Source organism: Mus caroli, unplaced genomic scaffold (assembly GCF_978045245.1).
Source record: "Mus caroli unplaced genomic scaffold, Mus_caroli_1 scaffold_13, whole genome shotgun sequence".
Lineage (NCBI taxonomy): Eukaryota > Metazoa > Chordata > Mammalia > Rodentia > Muridae > Mus > Mus caroli.
This window is the reverse complement of record NW_028227268.1, coordinates 35,980,717-36,005,165: the sequence shown is the minus strand read 5'-3', so window position 1 is coordinate 36,005,165 and position 24,449 is coordinate 35,980,717. Positions and strand designations below refer to the sequence as shown.

At 40.5% G+C, this 24,449-nt stretch overlaps 1 protein-coding gene across 4 annotated transcripts in view; it reads right to left on the bottom strand.

Moving 5' to 3' along the window:
- The window catches only part of Rps6kb1 (ribosomal protein S6 kinase B1), a 38,284-nt gene extending 13,867 nt beyond the window's left edge, over positions 1-24,417 (bottom strand). The window contains exons 1-9 of one of the 4 annotated variants that reach the window (XM_021176613.2): positions 24,174-24,417; positions 14,992-15,041; positions 13,616-13,736; positions 12,372-12,440; positions 3,404-3,551; positions 1,066-1,123; positions 833-875; positions 636-734; positions 229-472 (exon numbers count right to left, since the gene is read on the bottom strand). In XM_021176613.2, coding sequence (XP_021032272.1) covers positions 251-472; positions 636-734; positions 833-875; positions 1,066-1,123; positions 3,404-3,551; positions 12,372-12,440; positions 13,616-13,736; positions 14,992-15,041; positions 24,174-24,314 — 951 coding nt within the window. In that variant the 5' untranslated portion in view covers positions 24,315-24,417 and the 3' untranslated portion in view covers positions 229-250. Of the gene's footprint in view, positions 1-228; positions 473-635; positions 735-832; positions 876-1,065; positions 1,124-3,403; positions 3,552-12,371; positions 12,441-13,615; positions 13,737-14,991; positions 15,042-23,534; positions 23,650-24,173 lie in introns of all 4 variants that reach the window. The other 3 variants (XM_085829707.1, XM_085829706.1, XM_021176610.3) reach the window with 3 other exon arrangements.
- Positions 24,418-24,449: the final 32 nt, after the last annotated feature.

The following is a 24,449-nucleotide window of genomic DNA, read 5'->3' as shown; positions in this document are numbered from 1 at the left end:
CAAACAAATTCTTCCCACCCTCCCCTAGTTTTTAAGATTCCACGGGAAATAGGGGCTTTATTATTCTGAGAGATCAAGTCTTGGTCCTAACGGCCTGACCTGTAGAAGCCCACTCATCCCTTAGATAATACAACTGTGTATTAATAGACAGCAATGCCCACAGTATCTGCCCACCCTCTTGCCAGCCGGCCCACAACTATAAACTGTGTGACACTCAAATTTATCTACCTCAAAAGAATAAAGGGCTGAATCAACCCTGTCTGGATTCGAAAAGCACAAAGCACTGCAATACTGGCTGTGTAACAATGTTGCAATCCTGCAGATTACTCCAGGATGGAGCGTGTGTCCTAGAGGACTGAGGCAGTTTCACAGCTAGCAGGACCACAGCCTCCACAGGGCTCAGAGAGCCTCCTCCAAAAAGGGGCACTTCATCCCTAAGGCTCTTAAATGCAGCTTCTGTGTTAGAAAAGGCCTGAAATTAAACAATGGAATGCAGTTCGGTAATTAAGATAGAAAAAACATTTAAGTGTTTTCTAATCAATTAATGTGTAGGTCAAACTGATTTATTGTTACCCAATACAGTCACTTCACAAAAGGATGTGTATATTTTTAATTTGAAGCAGATGCCATCTTACGAATAGGAGGGCAGATCCCATCCTGGCTATAAAATCAATCCACAGATGTATGTTCAGGGTTATCACCTCCCTAAGACTGCACCTTGAGAACTGGAAAGTCTAAAAAAAAGAGGAGATGATTTCTGATACTTTCCATTGCTCCACATACAAAATTTCACTGGAAAACCACTCACCCACAACCAAGGCAGGCAGCTTACCAATTCAAGGAAATTCTGCAGTGAAGAGCGGTCCACCCAAGGCCTGGGGGCAAAGGAATCACGTGATCTCCAATAGCTGCCCAGTCCCAAAGGTCCCCCTTGATGTTCTGAGTGACTGACTGCCTCCAGATCAACTTACTGAATCATGTGGCTGCCCACAGTGGGAAGGTAGTTTTCCTTTTAATTACATGAATCATGACCTGAATCCAAACAGCCACAAAAACTTTACTTACCATGCTGTGTCTTCCATGAATATTCCCTCTCTTTCTAACTGCATAAACAGTTCTCCTCCTACAAAGGAAACGTAGTAGGAATAAATATCTTTACTGCCAGTCCTTCTAATGAGTCTGTGCTTTCTTCTATTTGTAAGATTGACTTCTTAAAAATTAAAAAACAAAAACAAAAAGCTGCTAAAAACTGGGGTTTTAAAGTCTCCAGGAAGCTATTTTTAGCGGTACTGTTATTCTATTAAAACACTAAGTTTAAGAACTAAAATTGGCTTGAAATTAAAACTTTTATATCTGCATATTTAAAAAATATATAGATTTTAGGCCTGAAGTTTAAAAGGTCTTGTTTAAAGCCTCTCTAGTACTTTTCTCATATGTAAAAAAGTTAGTACACAATTAAGTCACCTAAATTTTACTGAATATGACATTTCTTTTTTTCAGAACCCTTATATTAACTGAATGAACTTGACATTGACATAATTTGAATACCAAAGTAAATAGTAATAAAGGATTGATTGTACTGTAAAATCCAGGACCCCATAATGATGTAAATAAACAAACAGATATGGTTTTCAATGGAAAATGGAAAGCTCTTCATTGCAGTAGAGTGAATGCCAAGTACAGTAATAAATCAAAGTGGCAGGAGTGAGGAAGAAAGCCACTTGGCAAACACTGGTAACTGTTACAGTTAGGAAGCAATGGACGCCAACCCTGGACCTGAAAGCCTGATGAGCTGAGATTCTGAAGTAATCCCAAAGTATCTCAAGAGACACTTACTAAAACCCGCAGCCATCATGGGACTACAATGAACATCAAGAGCAGCAGGGCAAAGATCTAAATACTATGCACCCCCTGTTCTGAACGCTGAGAAGGAACACAGTGTCACTTGAACAGCTCTGTCAAAGTGCATAACCTCAATCCTAAAGAAACACCAGAGAAACTCAAATTGATGACAATCTACAGAAACTGTGTTATATACATTTTAAAACATGTCAATGTGACAAAGACAGACTATGGAACTCTTTTATATTAAAGAAAACTAAAAGTTATTATTATATTAATATTAATGTCCTAATTATAACTAGCTACATAAGAAAATGTCCTTGAACTTAGTAAATGTTAGAGTTTTAGTTATATAAATCTTTGAATAGTACAAAAAATGTTGATTATGTATGTGTGCATATGTATGTTCACACATGGGAAGATGAGCAAATGCAATGAGAGGATGTGGAGGCTCTAGGTGAGGGGCAGGAATTCCACACTGGAGGACCTAGGTGAGGCAGGAGCCCTGTACTACTCATAAAATCTATATATATCTGAAATTATAAAATAAAATCACAAGATAAGCATCATTAACAAAAAAAGAGTGAAATTGTGAAGCTTTCAGGTCCATGATAAGAGGTATTATGAAACTTGGTGCAGGTATGCCAGGCCTGGTGGCGCATGCCTTTAATGTTAACACTCAGGCCGATCTCTGAGTTCGAAGTCAGCCTGGTCTACATAGCGAGTTCCAGGACAGCCAGAACTATATAGAGAGATCTTGTCAGAAAGAAAAAAGAAAAAGAAAGACAGAAAATACCAGGTGTGTGTGCACATCTGTGATGTAGATGATTCAGGAACCACATGTGGTAGTTCATACTTGCACACTGAGGAGGCTTCGCAGGACTGCTAGAACTCAAAGGCGGCATCAGCTACCCAGTGAGCTCCAGGCCAGCCTGGTGTGCAGAATGAGACCCTGTCTCAAACAAAAAACCAAACAAAACAAATTAAAAATAAAAGGGAGTCGTAAATCCCCAGCAGGGAGCAGGTCCTTGAAAATGTGATTGAAAGATGTAATTCAAAACCATTCAGTGTCTTGTAATACTCTCAGTAAACCTCCGCATTTCCATTTAGAATATTTAATGGGGTATGTGGATTACAGTAGATAACCCAGCTTATTACTGTGTTAATACTTGATTACAAGGAGATTTTATTTATTTATTTATTTTTTTAAAGATTTATTTATTATATGTAAGTACACTGTAGCTGTCTTCAGACACTCCAGAAGAGGGAGTCAGATCTTGTTACGGATGGTTGTGAGCCACCATGTGGTTGCTGGGATTTGAACTCCTGACCTTTGGAAGAGCAGTCGGGTGCTCTTACCCACTGAGCCACCTCACCAGCCCCACAAGGAGATTTTAAATAAAATTTTACAGATAGGAAAACCTTCCAAGTTTCTTTCATATTTGTCTGTAAAAAGAACCATTTGTTCACATGTGAAGTTCTTTCTTGGATGAATTCATCAGTTTTTGGCCGTGTTCACAATGTCCTTGGGAAGGAGCGTGGGAAGGCAGCAGGTACTAACCACTGAGATACTCGAGGATGAGGTAGAGCTTCCCACCGGTCTGAAAGGCATAAATCAGGTCCACAATGAAAGGGTGCTTGACTTCCTCCAGAATGTTCCGCTCTGCTTTTGTGTGGGCTGTGTCCTTAGCATTTCTTACTATCATTGCCTAAAGGAAACGAGATGATCTATAAGAACAAAATAGTCAACATTTTTATCCTATGGTAACTGGAAAAATCTACTTTATGCTTTTCTGGCTAATACACAATAGTTTCTACCAGAAACGGAGGTGGGTGAGGGTAATGGAGGCTACTCACTGTTTATAAATATCGAAATTTGCTCGGGTTTTGTAGTAAATATGTAAATGAAAACCAAGACAGGTTTTTCTAGGCATCTGTAAATAGATCAAGTTTATGCATATATTCACTAACAGGTGAGACCTTAGTGTGCCTCCAACCTTAGGCCAAGAGAGCAGAAATAAAATAAGGAATCCTGTCCGTGTAGCCCAGAGTATCAAGAGAAAAGATGTCAATGAAAGCAAGAACAGAATGCTAAGGGTAAGCACAGCAAGTGCACTCAGCCTGGCAAGATGCTTTCCTGAGTGACCCGACAACAAAACTGTCAAGTTAAAGTGAAATGTGCGCGTTTAAAAAGCACTTCATGGAAAAGGGGTCTGACAGGACGGGGTGTGTCCAGGGCATCCACAAGGTCACCAGGCAATGAGTGGTTAGATTCAGCTGGAGGAGGAGGCAGAGGCTAAGAAATGGGAAGCTGTACATCCAGGGAGAGGTGCTGAAAGTCCAGTGACCTACTGAGAAGAGTGTCCTGAATGTGTACTCAGCTTTGAATGCAACTGAGATGTTTAGGGAAGAAGTGAGAAAAAGCAGGTGCCCAGTACAAGAACCTAGGGAAATTGCCTTACAATTAAGAAAATGAAGATAAATAAAAATTAGGTCAAAGATTCGTCATCTGTGCTTGTAGCCTGACTAGTTTTAAGAATTAATGAAAGACCAATGTGAAGGCACATTCCTGTAATTCCAGCACCTGAAAGAGACAGAGGCAGGAAGATCAGGAGTTCAGGGCCAGTTATGGTAATTAATAAGTTTGAGGTAAGTCTAAACTATATAAGATCTTGATAGCAATAATAATAATAATAATAATAATAATAATAATAGATCTTGATAGCAATAATAACAACAACAACAATAATAAAAGCATTTTGACAAAATTATGTAGGTTTGGACACATTAAGCATAAGTTCCAGGAAATTATTCCAGTAGTTAAGCCCCCAGTATTACGGGACACTTACATACATTATGAGCTGTAACAATATCTACGAAGGTTAAAAGACTAGAAACAAACTGAATGTGGTATATTGGCTGGAAGTCTACAGAATCTACACACACACAGCCATAGAAAGAATAAGCAACATTCCTCAGAAGGCGAGGTGAGAGGAAGACATAAAGCGCTGTACCACTTACAGTCCACATAGCATGTGCTCCATTTCCTCAAAGGATGAAGAGCGAGTACAGACCTAAGCTGGGCATGATGACAAAGGCCTAGGATTCCAGTACTTGAAATTTTTAGGTCAGCTTATGCCAAGCCAACCAGAACACCACCATAAGACCCTGATTGAGAAAATCCAAGCAAACATATATCTGGTTTCTATCTACAAGATTAAATACAACTAAGAAAGTCTCAAAGCTGATGGTTAGAAAAAAAGAAAAAAATAATAAGAGAATTCAACTTTTAAGTATATTTGATGAGTTGAATCTCAATGATTTGCCATCTACCATCTTGTTTAAATTAGTTATTACAATTATAGTGATTTTAATTTCTGACTGTTAATAACTTTACATACTCTAAGAATAAAATATAATCAAGGACAGAAATGTAAAATAAAAGTAAGCACTACAGAACTACACAAACTGACCAGCCTGGTAGGTACACCTTTAGTCCCAGCAGAAGCAGGGGGATTTCTAAGAGTTTAAGGCCAGCCTGGTCTTCACAGAAAGCTCCGGGATGGACAGGACTTCATAAAGACAAACAAACAAAACAAACGTACAAATAAGAATGCTCTGTTGATTATTTGTCACAGAAGCAGGAGGAAAGACACTTAGTAACTTTAAACTGCACTCGGGCTGGGTACATGGCTCAACAGATGCAGTTCTTGTTTAACATACAGGAAGCCTTGAGTTTAATCCCCTGCACCATAGTGGTGGTACAAGCCTATAATCCCAGCATGCAAGAGGCTAAGGCACAACTTCTAGAAGTTTGAGCTAAGGCTGAACTACATACAGTGAGTTCTAGGCAACCTTAAGCAACAAGTAGGAGATGCTATTTCTAAAACAAAACAAATAAAAACTAATTTAAAAAACAAAACAGACTTCTCATTAGCCGCATTTGAGAACTACAATGAATTATAATAGAAACAGATAACACAGAGAAAGAGAAATGTAGACTGGTTCTTCCCTGTCTGGGGGCTTTTGAGGTTGACTCCCACTCTGACGCTCCAGCAGGCCTTGAGTGATACATCTGAAGTGGTAGGTTATAAGCATGAATACCATGCCCAGCTCACTGACTCCTTAGTCAATCCTTTTTGAGAAAAGGTACTCTTTTATTGCCCAGACTGGTCTCGAATTCCTGAACAAAGTAGTCCTGCCCTTTTCAGCTTGGTAAGCCACTGTCCCTTGTGCCAATTCTATTTTTGTTTTCCTAGACTTTTCTTTTAATTTGGTACCATGCATTCCAGGCTGAGTTCAAACTCACTGTGTAGACAAGAATGACTTTGAACTTCTGATCCTCTTCTCTGCACCTCCCCAGTTAACGTTACTGGCAAGCGTGTGCCACAACACATGCACAAAGGGTTCCAGAGCAAATCAGGGCTTTTTGCATGATAGAAAAGCATTCTATCAACCAAGCCACATCTCCAGGTCTTCCTGGGTTTGAGAAATGGTTTTACTACATTTTACATTGAATGTAGTAAAATGTACATACTGGATTTTAAGTTGAAGCCAGAGTAGGCTTCAACTTAAAATCCTGTATTAGCTTCCTAAATGCTGTGATTATAGGTCTGTACTGCTATGCCCAACTTCTGGCTTTGATTCTTTAAAAATAAAAAACAAAGCAAAAAAACCATTACCTTTTTTTTTTTTTTGAAAAATTTTCTTGTCCAGCATGGTGGTACAAGCCTTTAATCTCAGAAATTGGGAGGTAGAGGCAGGCAGATCTCTTTGAGTTCAAGGCCAGTCTATCTACAGAGTGAGTTTTCAGGGCAGCCAGGACTACATGTTTCAAAAATAAAATAAAAATTTCTCTTTTAAGTGTGTGTATGTGTGTAGGGGTGCGTGCAAGTAAGTGCAGGTATTCTCAGAGGCCAGAAGCATCAAATCCCTTTTGAGTTTGAAACTGCAGGTGGTTATGAGTCAAATAACGGATTTAGACTCTTTCATAAAAGACAAATTTTTAAAAGAGTAAGAAATGGCTTGCCAGGCAGTACACACCTTTAATCCCAGCACTTGGGAGGCAGAGGCAGGTGGATTTCTGAGTTCGAGGCCAGCCTGGTCTACAGAGTGAGTTCCAGGACAGCCAGGGCTATACAGAAAAACTCTGTCTCAAAAAATCCAAAAAACGAAAGAAAAAAAAAAATTGAATGTTCAGCCTGGCAGTGGTGGCGTATGCCTTTAATCTTCAGCACTTCGGAGGCAGAAGCAGGCGGATTTCTGAGTTCGAAGCCAGCCTGGTCTACAGAGTGAGTTCCAGGGCAGTCAGGGCTATACAAAAAAAACCCTGTCTCAACAAAACAAAACAAAACAAAACAATTGAATGTTCACCAAAATAGAGATGTTTAGCATTGGTGCAGAGACAAACATTCAAGTAAAATACCCATATACATTAAATAAATCACTTTTAAATGAAAGTTAAAAATGAACCAACTCAAAAGATGAACAATTCAGGGCTGGAAAGATGGCTCTGCAGTTAAGAGCTGCTTTTCCAGAGGACTCAGATTCAATTCCTAGCACCAACACAGTGGCTCAAACTGTCCGTTACTCCAGTTCCAGGAGATCTGTCATGCTCTTCAGGCCTCTCTGGGTACCAGAAATGCACAGACATGTGCAGGCAAAATACTTACACATATAAAATAATAAAATATTTTCTTCAAAAAGTGGAACAAAACAATTCCTCTTTTTTTTTTTTTTTTTTTTTTGGTTTTTTCGAGACAGGGTTTCTCTGTATAGCCTTGGCTGTCCTGGAACTCACTTTGTAGACCAGGCTGGCCTCGAACTCAGAAATCCGCCTGCCTCTGCCTCCCGAGTGCTAGGATTAAAGGCGTGCGCCACCACACCCGGCTTACAATTCCTCTTAAAAACTGAACAGACATCAGAATTTAGGGGGAATCATACATATGTGGCAGCAGAGAAGAATAGATAAACTACAGCAAAACGTCACAGTGTGGCCCTGAGGAGATGACTGTCACAGCAATAGCTCTGCAAACATGAGAACCCGAGGAGCTGAGTTCAAATTCCCCACACCCACATAAAGAGCTGCACATGGCTGTGTGTCTTTAACTCCAGCACTGAGAAGCAGAGACAGGTAGATCTCAAGAGCTTACTGTCCAGGCTTGCTGAGAAACCGGCAACTCCCAGTTAAGTAAAATACTCTACTGTGTCTAAGGGTAGTAAAGCAGAGGATGAGAGAAGATACCACATCCCTGGGCCTGGTGGTATATACCTTAAATCCCAGCACTCAGGAGGTAGAGGCAGGTGGAGATCTTCCAGTGTGAGGTCAGCCTGATCTATACAGAGAGGTCCAGGTCAGCCAGAGCTGCATAGTGAGACACTGTCTTTTTTTTTTTTTTCTTTTAGTTTAAAAAAAAAACAAAAACAAAAACAAACAAACAAACAAACAAACAAAAACAACGGCTGGAGAGATGGCTCAGCGGTTAGGAGCACTGACTGCTCTTTTGAAGGTCCTGAGTTCAATTCCCAGCAACCACGTGATGGCTCACAAGTATCCATAAAGGGATCCGATGTCCTCTTCTGGTATGTCTAAAGACAGCTATAGTGTACTCATATACATAAAATAAATAACTCTTTAAAAGAAAAAAAGAAAAAAGGAGAAAACAAAATGCTGTGGTCAGGTGGCTGGAAAGATGGCTGAGTGCCTAAGAGCACCTGCTTGCTACTGTTGCAGAGGACCCAGGTTTGGCTCCCAGCACTCCCACTGCAGCTCACAGACACACACAGCACTCCCACTGCAGCTCACAGACACACACCAGGCATGCATGTTATGCACAAACATACTACATACAGGCAAACATTCATACATGTAAAATACAAATAAATAAATCCTAAAAAAAAAACAAAAAACAAAAGATCTGTGGTAAATTAAGTCTCTAAGTAAAGACTATTGGATTTAGCATCTAGAAAATCAGTGATGATCCAGGAACAAGTGAAAGCAAAAACACAACTTGAAAAAGCACAGGCGGAGCTAGTGGGAAGGCTCAGCAGTTAAACACAGCTGCTGTCCAGCCTGTGACCTAAAATGGTAGAGAGAGAGAATCAGTTCCTGCAATTTCTCCTCTTAGCTACACACACACACACACACACACACACACACACATATGGAATATACACACACCCCAAATAAATGAGAAAAAGAAGAAGAAGAAAAAGAGCAGAGGTGGTAGGTAATGTGGACGTTACTTCTCAAGTCAAGTTCTGAAGATGCAAAAGGAGATCTTGAGTTAAGGAAGGTTTTCCTTAAACAGGTAACAGACTTGAATTTCTTTAAAGAAAGAAGTGATGGGAAGCTGCACATGTTGACATAGACCTGTAATCCCAGAACTGAGGAGCCTAAAGCAGGATGGTAATAGCCAGAGCAACTTAACAAACTCTTGACATCTGCCATGTACATTTGCAATTCTAGCACTCCTACTACAAGAAGGGAGGTCTTCAATAGGAGAGCTGTCAGGAAGCTTGCAGGCAGGCAGCCTAGATTACACACTGTGGAAGAAACAAGATGAAAGAAGAAAACGGATTCCCAAATACTGTCCTCTGACATTCACTCACATTGAGGTGTGATGCATGGACACGTGCCCAGACATACACAAATAATAAAACTGTTTATGGGAAGAAAAAAAAAAAAGAAGCCAGGAGAGAGAACTGAACAAGAGTGATTAAATAACAGAGTAAAGTACCCAAACAGGTAGAAAGGAACAGGATCTAAAACAGAGCAGTTAGCTCCAGAAAAGCACACAGTTCACTGAGTAAAAGATGCAGGTAAGACAGTGCTGGATAGGGAATAGAAAGGGCAGCCGAAAGAAATCAAGGTGTCTCACAAGGTGGACCAGAGGGGATGGTATTGGCTGAGCAAGAAGAAGGGCAGAGAGGAACAGAGCAGAGCAGCTAAGAGAACAGAAGGATTTGTACAGACTGATGACAAAACGTTGTTGGAACACTTGGAATCTAAGCAAGTAATAAAATGGAGTTTCTCAATTTTTCCCAAAAGCAATCTATAAATTTGTGCAATTTCTGCCAAAAAATGCTCAGTGGGTGATAGGAACATAAAGAAACAAGCTGATTCAGATTAGCATCTCACTAAATATAAGTTCAGTGGGGTAACGAGTGAATCAATTACAGACTACATTAATTAGAATAAAGTAAAGACACTAAGAAGAATGGAAATGGAAACTGACGGAGCTGTTACCTTGATTAGTTAGGTAATACAAAAGCAATGACAATACCCAGAATAATGAAGTCTGGACACAAGGGGAAGAAAACTTAAATATTAGTGAGTCTGAAGAAAAAACACAGAGACTATAGCTACGTGAAGCCATATCTATCTATATATCTAACTATCTATCTATCTATCTATCTATCTATCTATCTATAGGTTTAATGGAAAAAGGGTTTTGACTAGAGGGTGGCTAAGTAATATTAAAAATAAGCTTATTCATTGTTCTCTTGAATGACAGAGCAAGAAAATTAGAAACAGAGAATATATTTCACCTAAATGAAGAATGTTCGCATCCAGCATGTTATCTGCACACTATGTATTAAACACTGTGCACAATACAAGGTAAATACCTTGTTTAAAGGAGGAACACAGGCACAGGTAGCCTTGTGAGTCACAAAACTTTTGGCAAAGTCTCTAAAATTTATGATGTAGCTGAGTGAGCAAGATTAAAGTAGCTTGCTTCAAAAGATGGTTACTAAGAGTCTTTCCCTCAATATTCTGAGTAAATAACCAATAGGACCATTCCCATAAGGAATAAAATCTGATAAATCTGACAAAAAGGTCTGGAAGATGGGTCATCTGCCTCCATGATGTAAGAAGAATCAAAACAAAAACACTTTAAAGAAGCCTACTGTCATCTCACTTAGGGGTTAGAATTAAAACACCAGATGTCTGAAGAAGTAAGTTTAACCTGACTTGAATTACAATACATCTGTGCACATGAGGACAAGGAGGGCGGGTGAGATGGCTCAGCAGGTAAAGGAGACTGCCACCGACTGCCACCGAGCCTCAGGACCCACATGGTACAAGGAGGAAACTAACTTCCAAAAGTTGACCTTTGGCCCACACAAACAGACAAGAATTTTTAAATATAATAAAAAAAAATTTTAAGACAACATGATACTCACTAAGATACATAAATTTTAGGGGTTTTGGTTGGTTGGTTTTGGGGTTTTTTTGAGACAGGTCTCGCTGTGTAGTAGCCCTGTCTGTCCTGAAGTTCACTGTATCACTACTTTAGCCTCAAAATTGACAGAGATCCACCTGAATCTGCCTCTTAAGTACTGGAATTAAAGGCCTGAGCCATCACACCCAGCAAGTTAACTTCTTGTTTTTTCTTTTAAAGTCATTTGTAAAAACACTAGTAAAAGGAAGCAAACAAACAATAAAAGCTACAGCTAATGGGAGCTAAGAAAATCAGATCATCAGCCCAGGATCCAAAATCAACTAACTGCAATTCCAGTAGGCCAGGGCAGCGGAGAGGAAACTGTCAAAGAGTTCACTAAAGAAAACTCCTGATTCACCATGCTTCAGAGGGAGAGAGAGTCACCAGCCATGTGACCCCTTCCCCAATTGGGAGATTAGAAACACAACTAGGCTGAGGGCAGATGCAAGGTGTTGAGCAAGGAGAAGGTAACTGGGCAACTAAGCTAAGGGTAGATTTAGAGTATTGAACCAGGAATAAAGGAAAAGGCACGCTAGCTGCACAGGTTTAGAGAAGCCCAGCCGCTGAGCCAGAAGGCAGGTTAAAAACGATCCCTGTGTGTATGTGTGTGTGTGTGTGTGTGTGTGTGTGTGTGTGTCTTTTATCCGCAGATCCAGGGCGGTGGCTGGTAGCTCAGTCTGCCCAGAGCTTAAAGCAGGGTAGTACGAACTGCACACTGCACCTTGCCCCTTCTCTCTCCCTTTCTGTTTGTAAAGGAAGAAACTGTGATCAGCCAGAGATGACACAAGAGGGCCAGTTGATGGGCCAGTCTTGGTTATATGAGACCCTGACTCAAAAAAAAAAAAAAAAACAAAACAAAACAAAATAAAACAAAAACCACTAGAGAGCACAATAAAAGAATCAATAAAAATGAGCCAAAAGGGCAAGATAGAAAAAAGGTGAGTTAGGAGTCAAAGAAATTAAATTCTTAACTAGTTTAATAGTTACTAGAACTGCTGTATTAAAAGCAGTAATAATATGCTTAACATTTAGAATATGGAAATCAGAAGCTGAGAGTTCAGTGTTCACAACAGAAAGTGCTTTCCTTTCTACCCTCACCAGAAATAAAACAAAATACACCTCACAATATAGTTCCCATTCTATAAGGAGAATTGTTATAAGTACTTTTCCTTTTCTGGGAAGATTAAACCCTGGATCTCATATATACTAAACATGCATTCTACTTCTGGGTTAAAACCACAGCACTGACAGACAGATTTTATAGCAATTAAGATATAGCATAGAGTGAAGGGGGGGGGGAGTCACCTTTTTAAGCACCTTCATGGCAAATATCTTCCCAGTATTTGCTCCTGTTACTTTTCGTACTTGAAAAACCTAGACAAAGAAATGAGTGTTTGCATGTTATCAAAAGCCAAAGCGCAGGTCATCTTCCCTAATCCCCATTTGTAAGAAACCTGTGATACTGTTGTTTATACTATAAAAAGAGCACCACAAAGGACTGTGCACAAAAATGGTCTATTAGTAGAGGCCACATTTTAGGATTAGGGAAATCTGTGAAACGTGGGCCCTTCTGTGGTTTGCTGCCACCTGATGGCAGTGTATGGAAACACCCAACTAAACAGCACTCAAAATCCTAGTTCACCTAGCACAAACTATCGGTGCCCCCAACCTTGAATAACAAATTTTTAGTTTTCTATATAAATTGATTCCAGGGGTAAACTGTTATTATTTCACATAACAGTGTCAATAACTGACAGATATTTTTACTCACTCCACTGAGATAGCTTCTTATCCAACACTTATAATTAACAACTAACATATGTAAGATTCAAACTGTTACATATTCAGGATGATTAGAACATATTCCAGAGCTGGGCATGGTGGCGCACACCTTTAATCCCAGCACTTGGGAGGCAGAGGCAGGAAGATTTCTGAGTTCGAGGCCAGCCTAGTCTACAAAGTGAGTTCCAGGACAGCCAGGGCTACAGAGAAACCCTGTCTCAAAAACACCAAAAAAAAAAAAAAAAAAAAAGAGAGAGAGAGAGAGAAGTGAATTTCTCTTATTTATTATTTATTATGAGTTATCTTGGGCAAAACACATAAAAATAAGATCTTCAATTATAAAGCCCAGGGCAAAACTATGAAACTCCTTTCCGCGTTCGTGACTATTTTTTCTTAGATACTGCAAGTTAAAAAAAAAAAACACACACACACATTCAGATTCAAGCCTCGGTAACACATCATTTCACATACATGAAGTGAGGTGTGGCGTACCTATAATTAAAGGGGAATCCTGTATAAGGTCCCATTGGGCCAAAGAAAACAAACAGTCCTCTAATAGCAGAGCTAACCTGGCACACTACCTGTTTACTTATTCAATAAACACTGAGGGTTTCCATTATGCCTATGTGTAGTGGTCGAGAAGGAAGGGGAACTGAACTTCTAGCCCTGAAATCATGAGTCATGGTCAGATCCTACATTGATCAACGGAACCAGTGTGTAAAAACCAGTCACCCCAGTCAAAGATAACCATTTAAAACATGTCCTACCTTTCCATAGCCCCCTTTACCAAGTACCCGAAGTAGCTCAAAACATTCTGGTCTGATTTTTTCTGGCCCTCTGTTCACACTAGTTTCTGAGATTTCAAATTTCTCACAATGTTCCATGCCACTGGGAAGAAAAGCAAAACCAAAAGTGAATTTGCAAAATGTTTAAGGATATCCAGCACATTGTTAGAAAAGAAAGAGAAATGGATACAGGTAGGTAAAAGAAGAAAAGTACGCAATGGTAAATTTGGTATCTGTGATCTAAGTCACCTGACGATTGAGACAATGATATAACTGGGTCAAGATCAAGGCAGACTAGGAACTGTTTACCTGCTTGCTCAGAATTACTTATTTTCTTAAATATCAAGCACCAGGGCTGGAGAGATGGCTCAACAGTGAAGAGCACTGACTGCTCTTCCAGAGATCCTAAGTTTAATTTCCAGCAATCACATGGTGGCTCATAACCATCGGTAATGGAATCTGATGTCCTCATCTGGTGTGTCTCAAGACCAGTGACAGTGTCCTCATATACATTAAATAAATAAACAATTCTTTAAAAAAAAAATGCCAAATAGCCCCAACCTAAGAAAATTAGAACATGTTTACTAAGCTGACAAAGTAAACTAACTCAAATTTTGTTCATTCAAAATGTCCACAAGATTAGTTATTACCCAACATTGGGCAACTTTAGCAGAAGATCTAGGATCCTTCAGACATGACTCAATTAGTTGTTAAACAGCCCAGGCCTATCTCAAACTGATTAGGTAACCCAGGTTGGCCTCAAAGTCATCCTCCTGCCTCAGCCTCCTGAGTGTAACGAGTAAGGCACTTAACGCCACACCCAGATTTGTTTTGTTTAAAATTTCTTGATAATAAAATATATCTGCATTTCTTCCCATGTCTGACTTTTCCAAGTTACTAGCTTAAAGATTCCAAAAAAGGAATGGAGTGTGTCTGTCACATACACACTCCTTAGGTAAGTAGCTGGCCTTCCCTATCTCTTGTCATGCTCTTCACTGGTGGGTGGATAAGGAGCAGATGAATCACAAACCCACCTAACAGAACTCAGTCAACATGACTTAAAATTGCATTAATCTCTCTGTCTGAATGATGTATTCAAGTATTTTGGGAACACTAACAATAATTTTCAATACGAAGAAGTTATACAGTTTTCTGTATTAAATGAATAAAACTTCCTACTAACTTAAACTCGTATTCATATTTCATCTTTTTCTACATACAGAATATTAAAATTCTCATGTTCTACTCAGAAACTGGATAAGTGATTTTATACACAGATTATTAAAGCGCTGAGGCTATGGACAGGTACAACCTACTTGAAAGAAACAGCACAGTGGAAGTCTTCCATACACACTTACAGTTCATATGGTCCAACTCCCCCATGGTCCATGCTTTCATTTAACTGACCCTGAAAAATATTTTAAGTTTTAGAAATAAGTAACACCAAAAACTCAAATTTTAAGAAGGTCAATGGTTGATCTTATAATTCAGAGAAAATGAATGAAATAAACCAGTTTAAAGTCTCTACTTCACTGCCAGGCAAACATGGCGAACAAAATCAAGTACACAAACAACACTGGAGGTTGTGCTTTCAAGGTTACTCATTTTATACAACCACCTACAGCAGTTATTCATAACCTAAAACAAAACAAAGGGAGTTTTCCTTCATCAACTATACTTATCATCTATTAAATATTATTTTGATGAAACTAAAGGCATTACATTGAGATACTAAATCAAATTAAATACTTCTGTTAGGTAGACTAACATGTCATGAACATGAGCATGAACATGCCTAAAATAACCACAACTAGCCCAAGATATACAATGTGGCTAATTGAGGTAAAATGATTAACCAACTAATACAATGGTAAGCATCATACTGATCAAACATTTATTCTAGCATAGAATAAATGAAACTTGGACTTAGCCTATTATGCACTGGAAATGAGCAATCCCAAAATTAAATCAAGAAAATGCTATTTACCACAGAATCAGTAAAAAAAATGGCTTAGAAGATTAGAAGGTCTGGTGTGATGGCACATGCTACACTAGGGTAGCAGAGGCAAGCAGATTTCTTTTGAGTTCAAAACCAGCCTGGTCTACGTAGTGAGACCATGTCTCAAAACAAAACAAAATAAAAACCCTTAGCCGGGTGTGGTGGCTCACGCCTTTAATCCCAGCACTCGGGAGGCAGAGACAGGCGGATTTCTGACTTCGAGGCCAGCCTGGTCTACAAAGTGAGTTCCAGGACAGCCAAGGCTACACAGAGAAACCCTCGAAAATTCTCCCCCCCAAAAACAAAACAAAAAAAAAACCCAAACCCCTCAACAGCGTATAGTGGGGCTGGAGAGCTGACTCAGAGTTAAGAGAATGTGCTGTTCTTTTAGGAGGGTTCAATGTCAATTCCCAGGACCAACAACAGGCAGCTCACAACAGCTTGTAACTGCAGCATGGGAAGGATTTGGGGAGAATTTGAAACCCTTTTCTATCTTCCTCAGGCACCTCCAGTCATGTGTACAGACACAAGCACACATAATTTAAAACAAAAAATATCATTTTTAAAGTATGGCTTAGTTGTTGGGCATGGTACTGAATGGCTATAACCCCAGCACTTTAGAGATCAAGGCAGGAGAAATGCTGAAAGTTTGAGGCTAGCCTAGTCTAAAGAGATAGTTCCAGGCCAACCAGGACAAAACAGTCAGACCCTACTAAATAAATAAATAAATAAGGTAATTTTTTTTTAAATAGGAAAAGAAAAGTCTGGTAGAATAGTCCTGTAATCAATTCTAACTACTTTATTAAGAAACGGAGATCATAAATTCAAGACCTGCATAGAGTATGTTCACAGTCACCCTGAACTTGACAAGAACTCATATCAAAAACAAAAGGTCTTGATATATATCTCAGCATTAGAGCGCTGGACTGGCATATGCAAGTTTGATCTTCAGTAGGTCTAGCCCCTCTAAACCCTAATAAGGTGGAACAAACAAAACAAAACAAAACAAAACTAAAGAAGAAAAAGATAATTTTGAAAACAAGTTAGGATCTTAATTGGTGTATCTCCAAATACATAAAAGGAAAAATAACCCACACAGAAAAATACTCAGCATTAGTACTAGAAGGAAGATACATAGAAACAGACTAAGTGACATCTTTCCATTCACTAGACCTGCAGAGAGAGGAAGGGGATGGAGGGAGAGGAAGAAAAGGGAGAAAAGGGAAAGGTAGAGAGAGAGAAAAAGAACTATCATATTCTGCTAGTGTGAATGTAAAATGTTCAAGTACTTCAGAAAATAGAGATCTCTTAAAAGTACAAACATCATAGCCTGAATGGACAGATGGCTCAGGAGTTAAGAGCACTGGCTGCTCTTCCAGAGGATCCAGGTTAAATTTCTAGTATCATTATACTGGCTCACAAGTGTCTTTGACTCTGGTTCAGGAAATATGACATCTTCTGGCCTTTGAGAGCAACAACAACATGCAAGTGGCACACAGACAAAACATATCTACACATAAAATATTTTTTAAAAAGTTAAACATAGTCTGTGCCAACAGCACTCCTTCAATCCCAGGAGTCTGGAAGCAGAGGCAGGAGAGTATCTGTGAGTTCAAGGCCAGCCTGGTATATATAGGGAGTACCAGGACAGCCAGTGCTACATAGGAAGACCCTACTCAAACATACAAACAAACAAGTTAAACATAATCAGGCAGGGCTGAAGAGATGGCTCAGTGACTAAGAGCACTGGCTGCTCTTCCAAAGGACTAGGGTTCAATTCCCAGCAGCCACATGGTGGGTTCATAAGCATCAATAAGTCCCAGGGGGTACAGGGCTTTTTTCTGGCCTCCAAGAGCCAATATACAAATGGTGTGCAGGCAAAACACAAATATACATAAAAATAAATATTAAAAAAAAAAGTCGGGAATAGTGGAGAATGCCTTTAATCCCAAAACTTGGAAGGCAGAGTCAGGCAGATCTCTGTGAGTTTCATGTTAAACTGTTCTACATAGAGTTCCAGGCCAGCCTAACATGAGCTATGTAGTGAGACCATGTATCTAGAAACCAACAAACAACCCACTAAGGAGCTGGGCGGTGGTGGCGCAGGCCTTTGATCCCAGCACTTGGGAGGCAGAGGCCAGCCTGGTCTACAGAGTGAGTTCCAGGACAGCCAGGGCTACACAGAGAAACCCTGTCTCAAAAAAAAAGGGGGGGGGGGAGTTGGAGAGATGGCGCAGCGGGCAAGAGCACTAACTGCTCTTCGGAAGGTCCTGAGTTCAAATCCCAGCAACCACATGGTGGCTCACAACCACCCATAATGAGATCTGACGCCCTCCTCCGGTATGTCTAAAGACAGCTACAGTGTACTTACATATAATAATAAATAAATCTTTAAAACAAAAAACAAAAACAAAACAAGAAACAAAAAAAACCCACTAATGAACCAGCATCTTTAGTTTCTGTCCTCCACACAATCACAGCTGTACTTTAAAGACAAAAGACTATCAGATGTGATAGAACTGGTGTTTTATAATTATAAAATAACTGTTTATTTCTTAAATATTGGCTTTACTTAATTTTAAATTAATGACCACAGAGTAGTTAACAGGGAACCCCCTTTGAAGCCACCTCAGCAGACATGCCCTCAGGCTGTGGTTCATTTCCTGAGCCTGTCCCACCACCTGCACCTGCATCTGCATTTCACATTTCCTGCCGTTACTTTCTAGAACAGGGACATCTGAGACACAGTTCTTTCCTGCCATTCACTACACCTTTACAAAAGCTCACACTTTAAGTTTCACTTCTGTGAAGTAGAGGCTGCTAAAGCAAAGTATTGTACAAGATAGGCTGTGTCAAACTAGCTGACCACGGTATTTGCAAAGTTTTACATTAAAAATGTATGTAAAGAAACATATATATGTATGTGTGTGTGTGTGTGTATATGTCGTAACAATTAATGAAAAAGGGCCATGAATTAGAAAGACAACAGAGAGGGATATGTGGGAAGACTAGGAGGGAGAAAAGGGAAGGGAAAAGTGTAGTTATATTATAATCTCAAAGTCTTTTTTAAAAATTCTATGTGGGACTGGGCGTGGTGGTGCAAGCCTTTAATCCTATCACTTGGGAGGCAGAGGCAGGCGAATTTCTAAGTTCGAGGCCAGCCTGGTCTACAGAGTGAGTTCCAGGACAGCCAGGGCTACACAGAGAAACCCTGTCTTGAAAAAAAAAAAATTCTACGTGGGGCTGGAGAGATGGTTCACCCTTTTCTGGCGTGTCTTAAGACAGCTACAATGTACTTACATACATAAAATAAATAATTCTTTTAAAAAAATATTAAAAAATTCTATGTAACCAGGAGGTGGTGAACACCTTTAATCCTGGCATTTGGGAGGCAGAAACAGGTGGATCTCTGAGTTCAAGACCAGCCTAGTCTACAGAGTGAGTTCCAGGACAGCCAGGGCTACACAGAGAAACCTTCTCTCAAAAAACCAATATCAAAACCAAAACAAACAAACAAACAATCTAAACTCTAATCAATAAGCATGGAATCTTAATGAAGATTGAACACTTCATAAAAATTAAAATGAGTTGTTCCCCAATGAGAAAAATTATCCCTAATCCAGAGATGAACTAAAGCAAATATCCAAGCCATATCTGGCACATGTGAACGGCTCCTCTTGGGATGCTAGGTTCCGAGTTTGACACGGAGCTGGATTACACAATAAGACCATATTTCAAAACAAACAGCAGGGTGGGGTGCACAGTATGGCATAGTATACACTTGTATTCCAAGCATTTGGGAGGTGAAGGAAGGGCAGTCTAGACTAAATGCTACTCGATCTCAAAGATAATAAATAGGCTAAGTGTTGTGGTTCACACTTGGGGAGGCAGAAGCACGTGGATTTCTAAGTTCCAGGCTAGCCAGTGCTACATAACCAGATCCTGTCTTTGAAAAAAACAACAACAAAAAACAAAAACAAAAAAACAACAACAACATTTTTTAATCAAAGAAAAACAATGAGTGTGTGTGTGTACCATCTCGAGCTCCTGTCATGGTGTGCATGTGGAGGTCAGGGGACAACTTGTGAAAATCAGTTCCCTCTATCATGTGGGTTCCAGGACTCAAACTTAGGATGTCGGCCTGGCAGCAAGCTCCTTTGCCCACTGAGCCATCTGGCCGGGCCCTAAATAATAGACTTTAAAAAAAAAAAAAAGACACTGTAGCTGTCTGAAGATACACATCAGAAGAGTGCATAAGATCCCATTACAGATGGTTGCGAGCCACCATGTGATTGCTCTTAACCATTGAGCCATCTCTCCAGCCCTTAACCTTTTTGGGGTGAGGAGGGGGTTACAGGGTCTATCTGTAGTAGTCCTGGCTATAACCTGCTGTAGAGACCAGGCTGGGCTTAAACTCAGAGATTCATTTGACTTCTGGAATTATATGCATGTCCTTCCACACCTGGCAGTATGCCCTAACTTTTGTCAAACAAAAATCTGCTATCTCATTCTAAAACTTGTGTAATATGTCTTTCCAATTATTTCAGATTTTTTTTTTTTTTTTTTGGTTTTTTTTTTTTTTTTCGAGACAGGGTTTCTCTGTGTAGCCCTGGCTGTCCTGGCACTCACTTTGTAGACCAGGCTGGCCTCGAACTCAGAAATCCGCCTGCCTCTGCCTCCCGAGTGCTGGGATTAAAGGCGTGCGCCACCACGCCCGGCTTATTTCAGATTTTTAACTGGCAGAAAAAAACAAAATTCTCCAGAGGAAAACTTTCCCTTAGTTTCAACTTACTACCACAGAAATATAGACAAACACAGGAAGAAAAACTCTCATCATCAAAATCCTCTTATTATTTTGATTATCCATAACTTTATTCTTCTAAAGTTTTTATTGTTTTTTAAACTCAGATAATAGATACTCAGCTTTATCTATAAATTATCAATTTAGTTTCATCATTTACTGTCTAAAGAATTAACTAGCTGGGCATGGTGGTACACACCTTTAATCTCAGGACTTGGGAGGCAGAGGCAGGTGGATTTCTGACTTCGAGGCCAGCCTGGTCTACAAAGTGAGTTCCAGGACAGCCAGGGTTATACAGAGAAACCCTGTCTCGAAAAAAAAAAAATTAACTACATAAATGCCTATACTTACTAATATAGATTCCAGTACAAAATACTCACAAAGGTGTTATTTGTGTGATCAATGACAAATGAATAAAAGACAATTAATTCTAAAAACACAGTAGCTGCGGATACTTGGACTTGCTATTGAGTGGCTATGCACAGCTGATGGTAAAATGACTTGGACACAGCAATGGCTGGTTCTGACAACGTACAATCTGTGAACCAGCAAAATGTCCATTAAGCCAGGGTATTTTGAGAAATCTTTAAATTTTATTTCACTTAACCCTCACTTTACAAAGAAAACAAAATCAACTTACTCTAGATCCCATAGTTAATGAGTATGACCGAAGAGATCTACATTCACTATTTTTCTTTTTACTGAATTCAATATGACATACAAATAGAGACACTGTGAATGAGGCTAATAAATGCAATCAAGAATCTATGCAGTGCTGTGAGGTGGCTCTGTGAATAAAGGACCTTGTCACCAATTCTGATGTCCTGAGTTGACTCTTCTGGTGGAAAGGGAGAACCAACGACCAAAGTTCCCACCTTACCCCCAATGCTGTACTATGGCATTATGCAAGCACACATGCACGTGCACATACACATTCATACAAATAAATAAATAAATAAATAAATAAATAAATAAATAAATAAATGCAGTAATAATTTGAAAAAGAATCTATGCATGGGGCCAACAAAATGGCTCAGCTGGTAAAAGCCCTTGCTGCCAAATCTGAGGACCTAATTTTGTCCTTAGCTTCCTCACAACTCTCCCAAGTTGTCCTTTGACCCCCACACACGTGCTATTGCACACCTCCCCCATCAAAATAAATAAATATGGAAGAAAAAAGGTCCACGTGCAAGCTGGATTTGGGGATGTAAACCTATATCACTCAGGAGACAGAGGCAAGAGGATCAAGGAGAACCACAAGATGAAGGCTAGGATGATCAACACAGTGTAGGCCATCTCAATCAAATCTGTCCAGCTCAAGTCTTCAGGCTCAGAGCTTCCAATAGCCAAGTTTCTTTTGCCCACTGGGCTATCTCTGGTTCAAGACATTTAAATCTATACAATATAATCTGATGAACTCAGTCAGAGGAAACTCTGGCTTAAGCCTCAGTTCCCTTACTATAAAAGAAAGAACTGAGGCAATTCTGGCATGTACCAATGGATTACATAACAAACTAGAAGTTGTACATTCACCATAGGAAACGTAAGATTTTCTAAGAACCTAAACTGTTCCCACACTTCAGATTTTTACAACTTTTTTCCCCAGAGTAATCTAGACTCTCTTTACGTAGCTGACCAGTATCCACCTTGAGACCTTAGGACATCTCTTAGTAATACTCAAGGTCTGGCAGTACACACCACTATATTCTTGGCACTCAAAAACCTGATGCAGAGGAATTTGCAAATGCAAAATCACATTTGAATTTGAAGCCACTGCCACCGGGCTACACTGTGACACAAGGTTTTGGGGGTTTTGTTTTTTGTTTTTTAAAAGGACACACTCATGAGAAACATTTCAACTCTAAAAGCATCTTCTTCAAAACCCTCCTGGATCACTTCTGCTCTTCCTCCTAAATTCCTGCCCCTGTGGCTGTGGTCACATTTCATCCTCTGATCCACTTTTCCTGTCCCCCTCCTCAACATCCTTTCAGAATCCTTCCTGCAAAACAAAAGCCCAAGAGTAGGCCAACACTCAAGCACCTACTGCTCCTGAAGCACATTAAGAGAGAGAAAAAGAAATAAGGCTCCATCCAGTTCATACCAAGAACTGTAATGCACTACTGTACTCTCCAGGATGATAAACCCAGACTGAAAACTCCGCCAGCAACACAGTACCCACAGAACGAAACCCTCCTTACCAGTTTGCTCTCTGGCTCTCCTCCAAAACCACTGCCATATGGAACCAATGTGACTGAACAGTGTATCAGATTTATAATTAAAGTAATCCTGTGTGTGTTTCAAATTTAGAACTCACCACATCTGATTAGAAGGCTAAGTGGAATTCCACATGAAAACATGAAATTAAAAAGTGCGTGTAATACCCACATTTAGAACTCTGAAATTCTAACTGAGACTCACTTGATTATGAAAAGAATAATCTATGTGGGGCCACTTAATTTCCTAAAGTGTTCAAAGTCCTTTATACATAGCATTTCAATAGCTTGCCAGAAGGGCACAATTTATTCACTAAAGGAAAACTGGGGGTGAGAAGGAGACCCCATGTAAATACTATCTAACTATCTAACAACTCTCTAACATCAGCCATAAACCCATATTCTTCTACAAATGACGACATTTAAAGTCACCAGGAGGTTATTACTGATGACATTTGTCCAAGATTGGTTATTTAGTTTGATGTATCTTTTTTTTTTTAACCCTTGGTGTAAAATATGTGCGTTTCAGTAAGTATTACTGTAGAAAAATGGTATACATAAATAACAAACTACTAGGACAGCAAAGGTAAAGCCAAGATGTGCACTAGAAAAGCGATTCTAAATTTAAACTTCAGCAAGGAAAACCCTCACACCACTATTCACAAGTCTCGGTTCAAGCAATTTATTTTTGGCGAGACAAATCACAGCTGTCAACGCTTTTTTTCCCACCCTACAATTACATAAATTATTCTGAAAAAAAAAATATAGACATCTTCAACTTGAAGGGAATTAACTTACAAATGCCGTGTGTCGTTATGAATGGTTTTTTTTTTTCCTTTAAAAAGTCACACGGAAGGGGGGTTAAAAATAAAAGGCAAACAAACAAACCCTGGAAGATGCAGCAGAGCCCCCTTGCTCCCGAAATAAAACTCCTGGTGGCTGTCACAGCAGTGCTACTCCCGACAGAAGTTTTCAGCTGTCACTTCTAACAGCTGAGCGCTTCCTAGGAGAGAAGCGACAGGCCGAGAAGAGAGGTGGTTGTGGGGAGTCTGAAGATTTAAGGCTTGCAATCTTACACTCCACAGGGAAACCCTTCCGCATCTCACCTGCACTAAGGGGGACACCCCAACAAGATCGGCCCTCCCCACCCCCAGCACACGCTCACACCACCCGGGCCGCACTCAAGCCCCACAGCTCCAGAAGCCGACCGCGCGCCTTTTCTCCTCGGCGCTCCAGAAACACATTGCTCGGGGGCAGCGCTCAGCTAGGGATCAGGGCGAGCCCTGCACCTGCGCGCCCCGCAGAGGCCTCACACCTAGGGCCAGGTCCGTCCGCCCGCCCGCCCGCCCGCTCCCAGACTCGGCCGCGCGGCGCCTCAGCTCCTCCCGGAGACCGCTCGCGTCCCCCCCGGGTCTCCGCGCCCTCGGGCACACCAGGCTTCCCGGGCCCACGCCGCCACCCCGGCCCTGTCACCTCGCCGCTGCCCCCCCACCCCGCCGCCCATACCCCGGGGACCCCGGGCCTCACCCCCTCCTCCAGCTCATCCTCAGAGCCTGCATCTTCTGGCTGGTCCAGGTCTATGTCAAACACTCCTGCCATGTCCTCAGCTTCCCTGTGTCGGAAGTCAGGCGCTAGGTAAAAGCCGTCCCGCCTCCGTCGTCGCCTCATGGGCCCGGACCCGCCGCAGACTCCACGGCTGCCGCCGCCATCACCGGCTGCTTAAACTCAATGCGTCTGCGCCTAGGCCCCAGACTGGCTCCTCAAGTTCAGCTCCGGAGCATGCGTACAAAGTCTTCTGAAGCC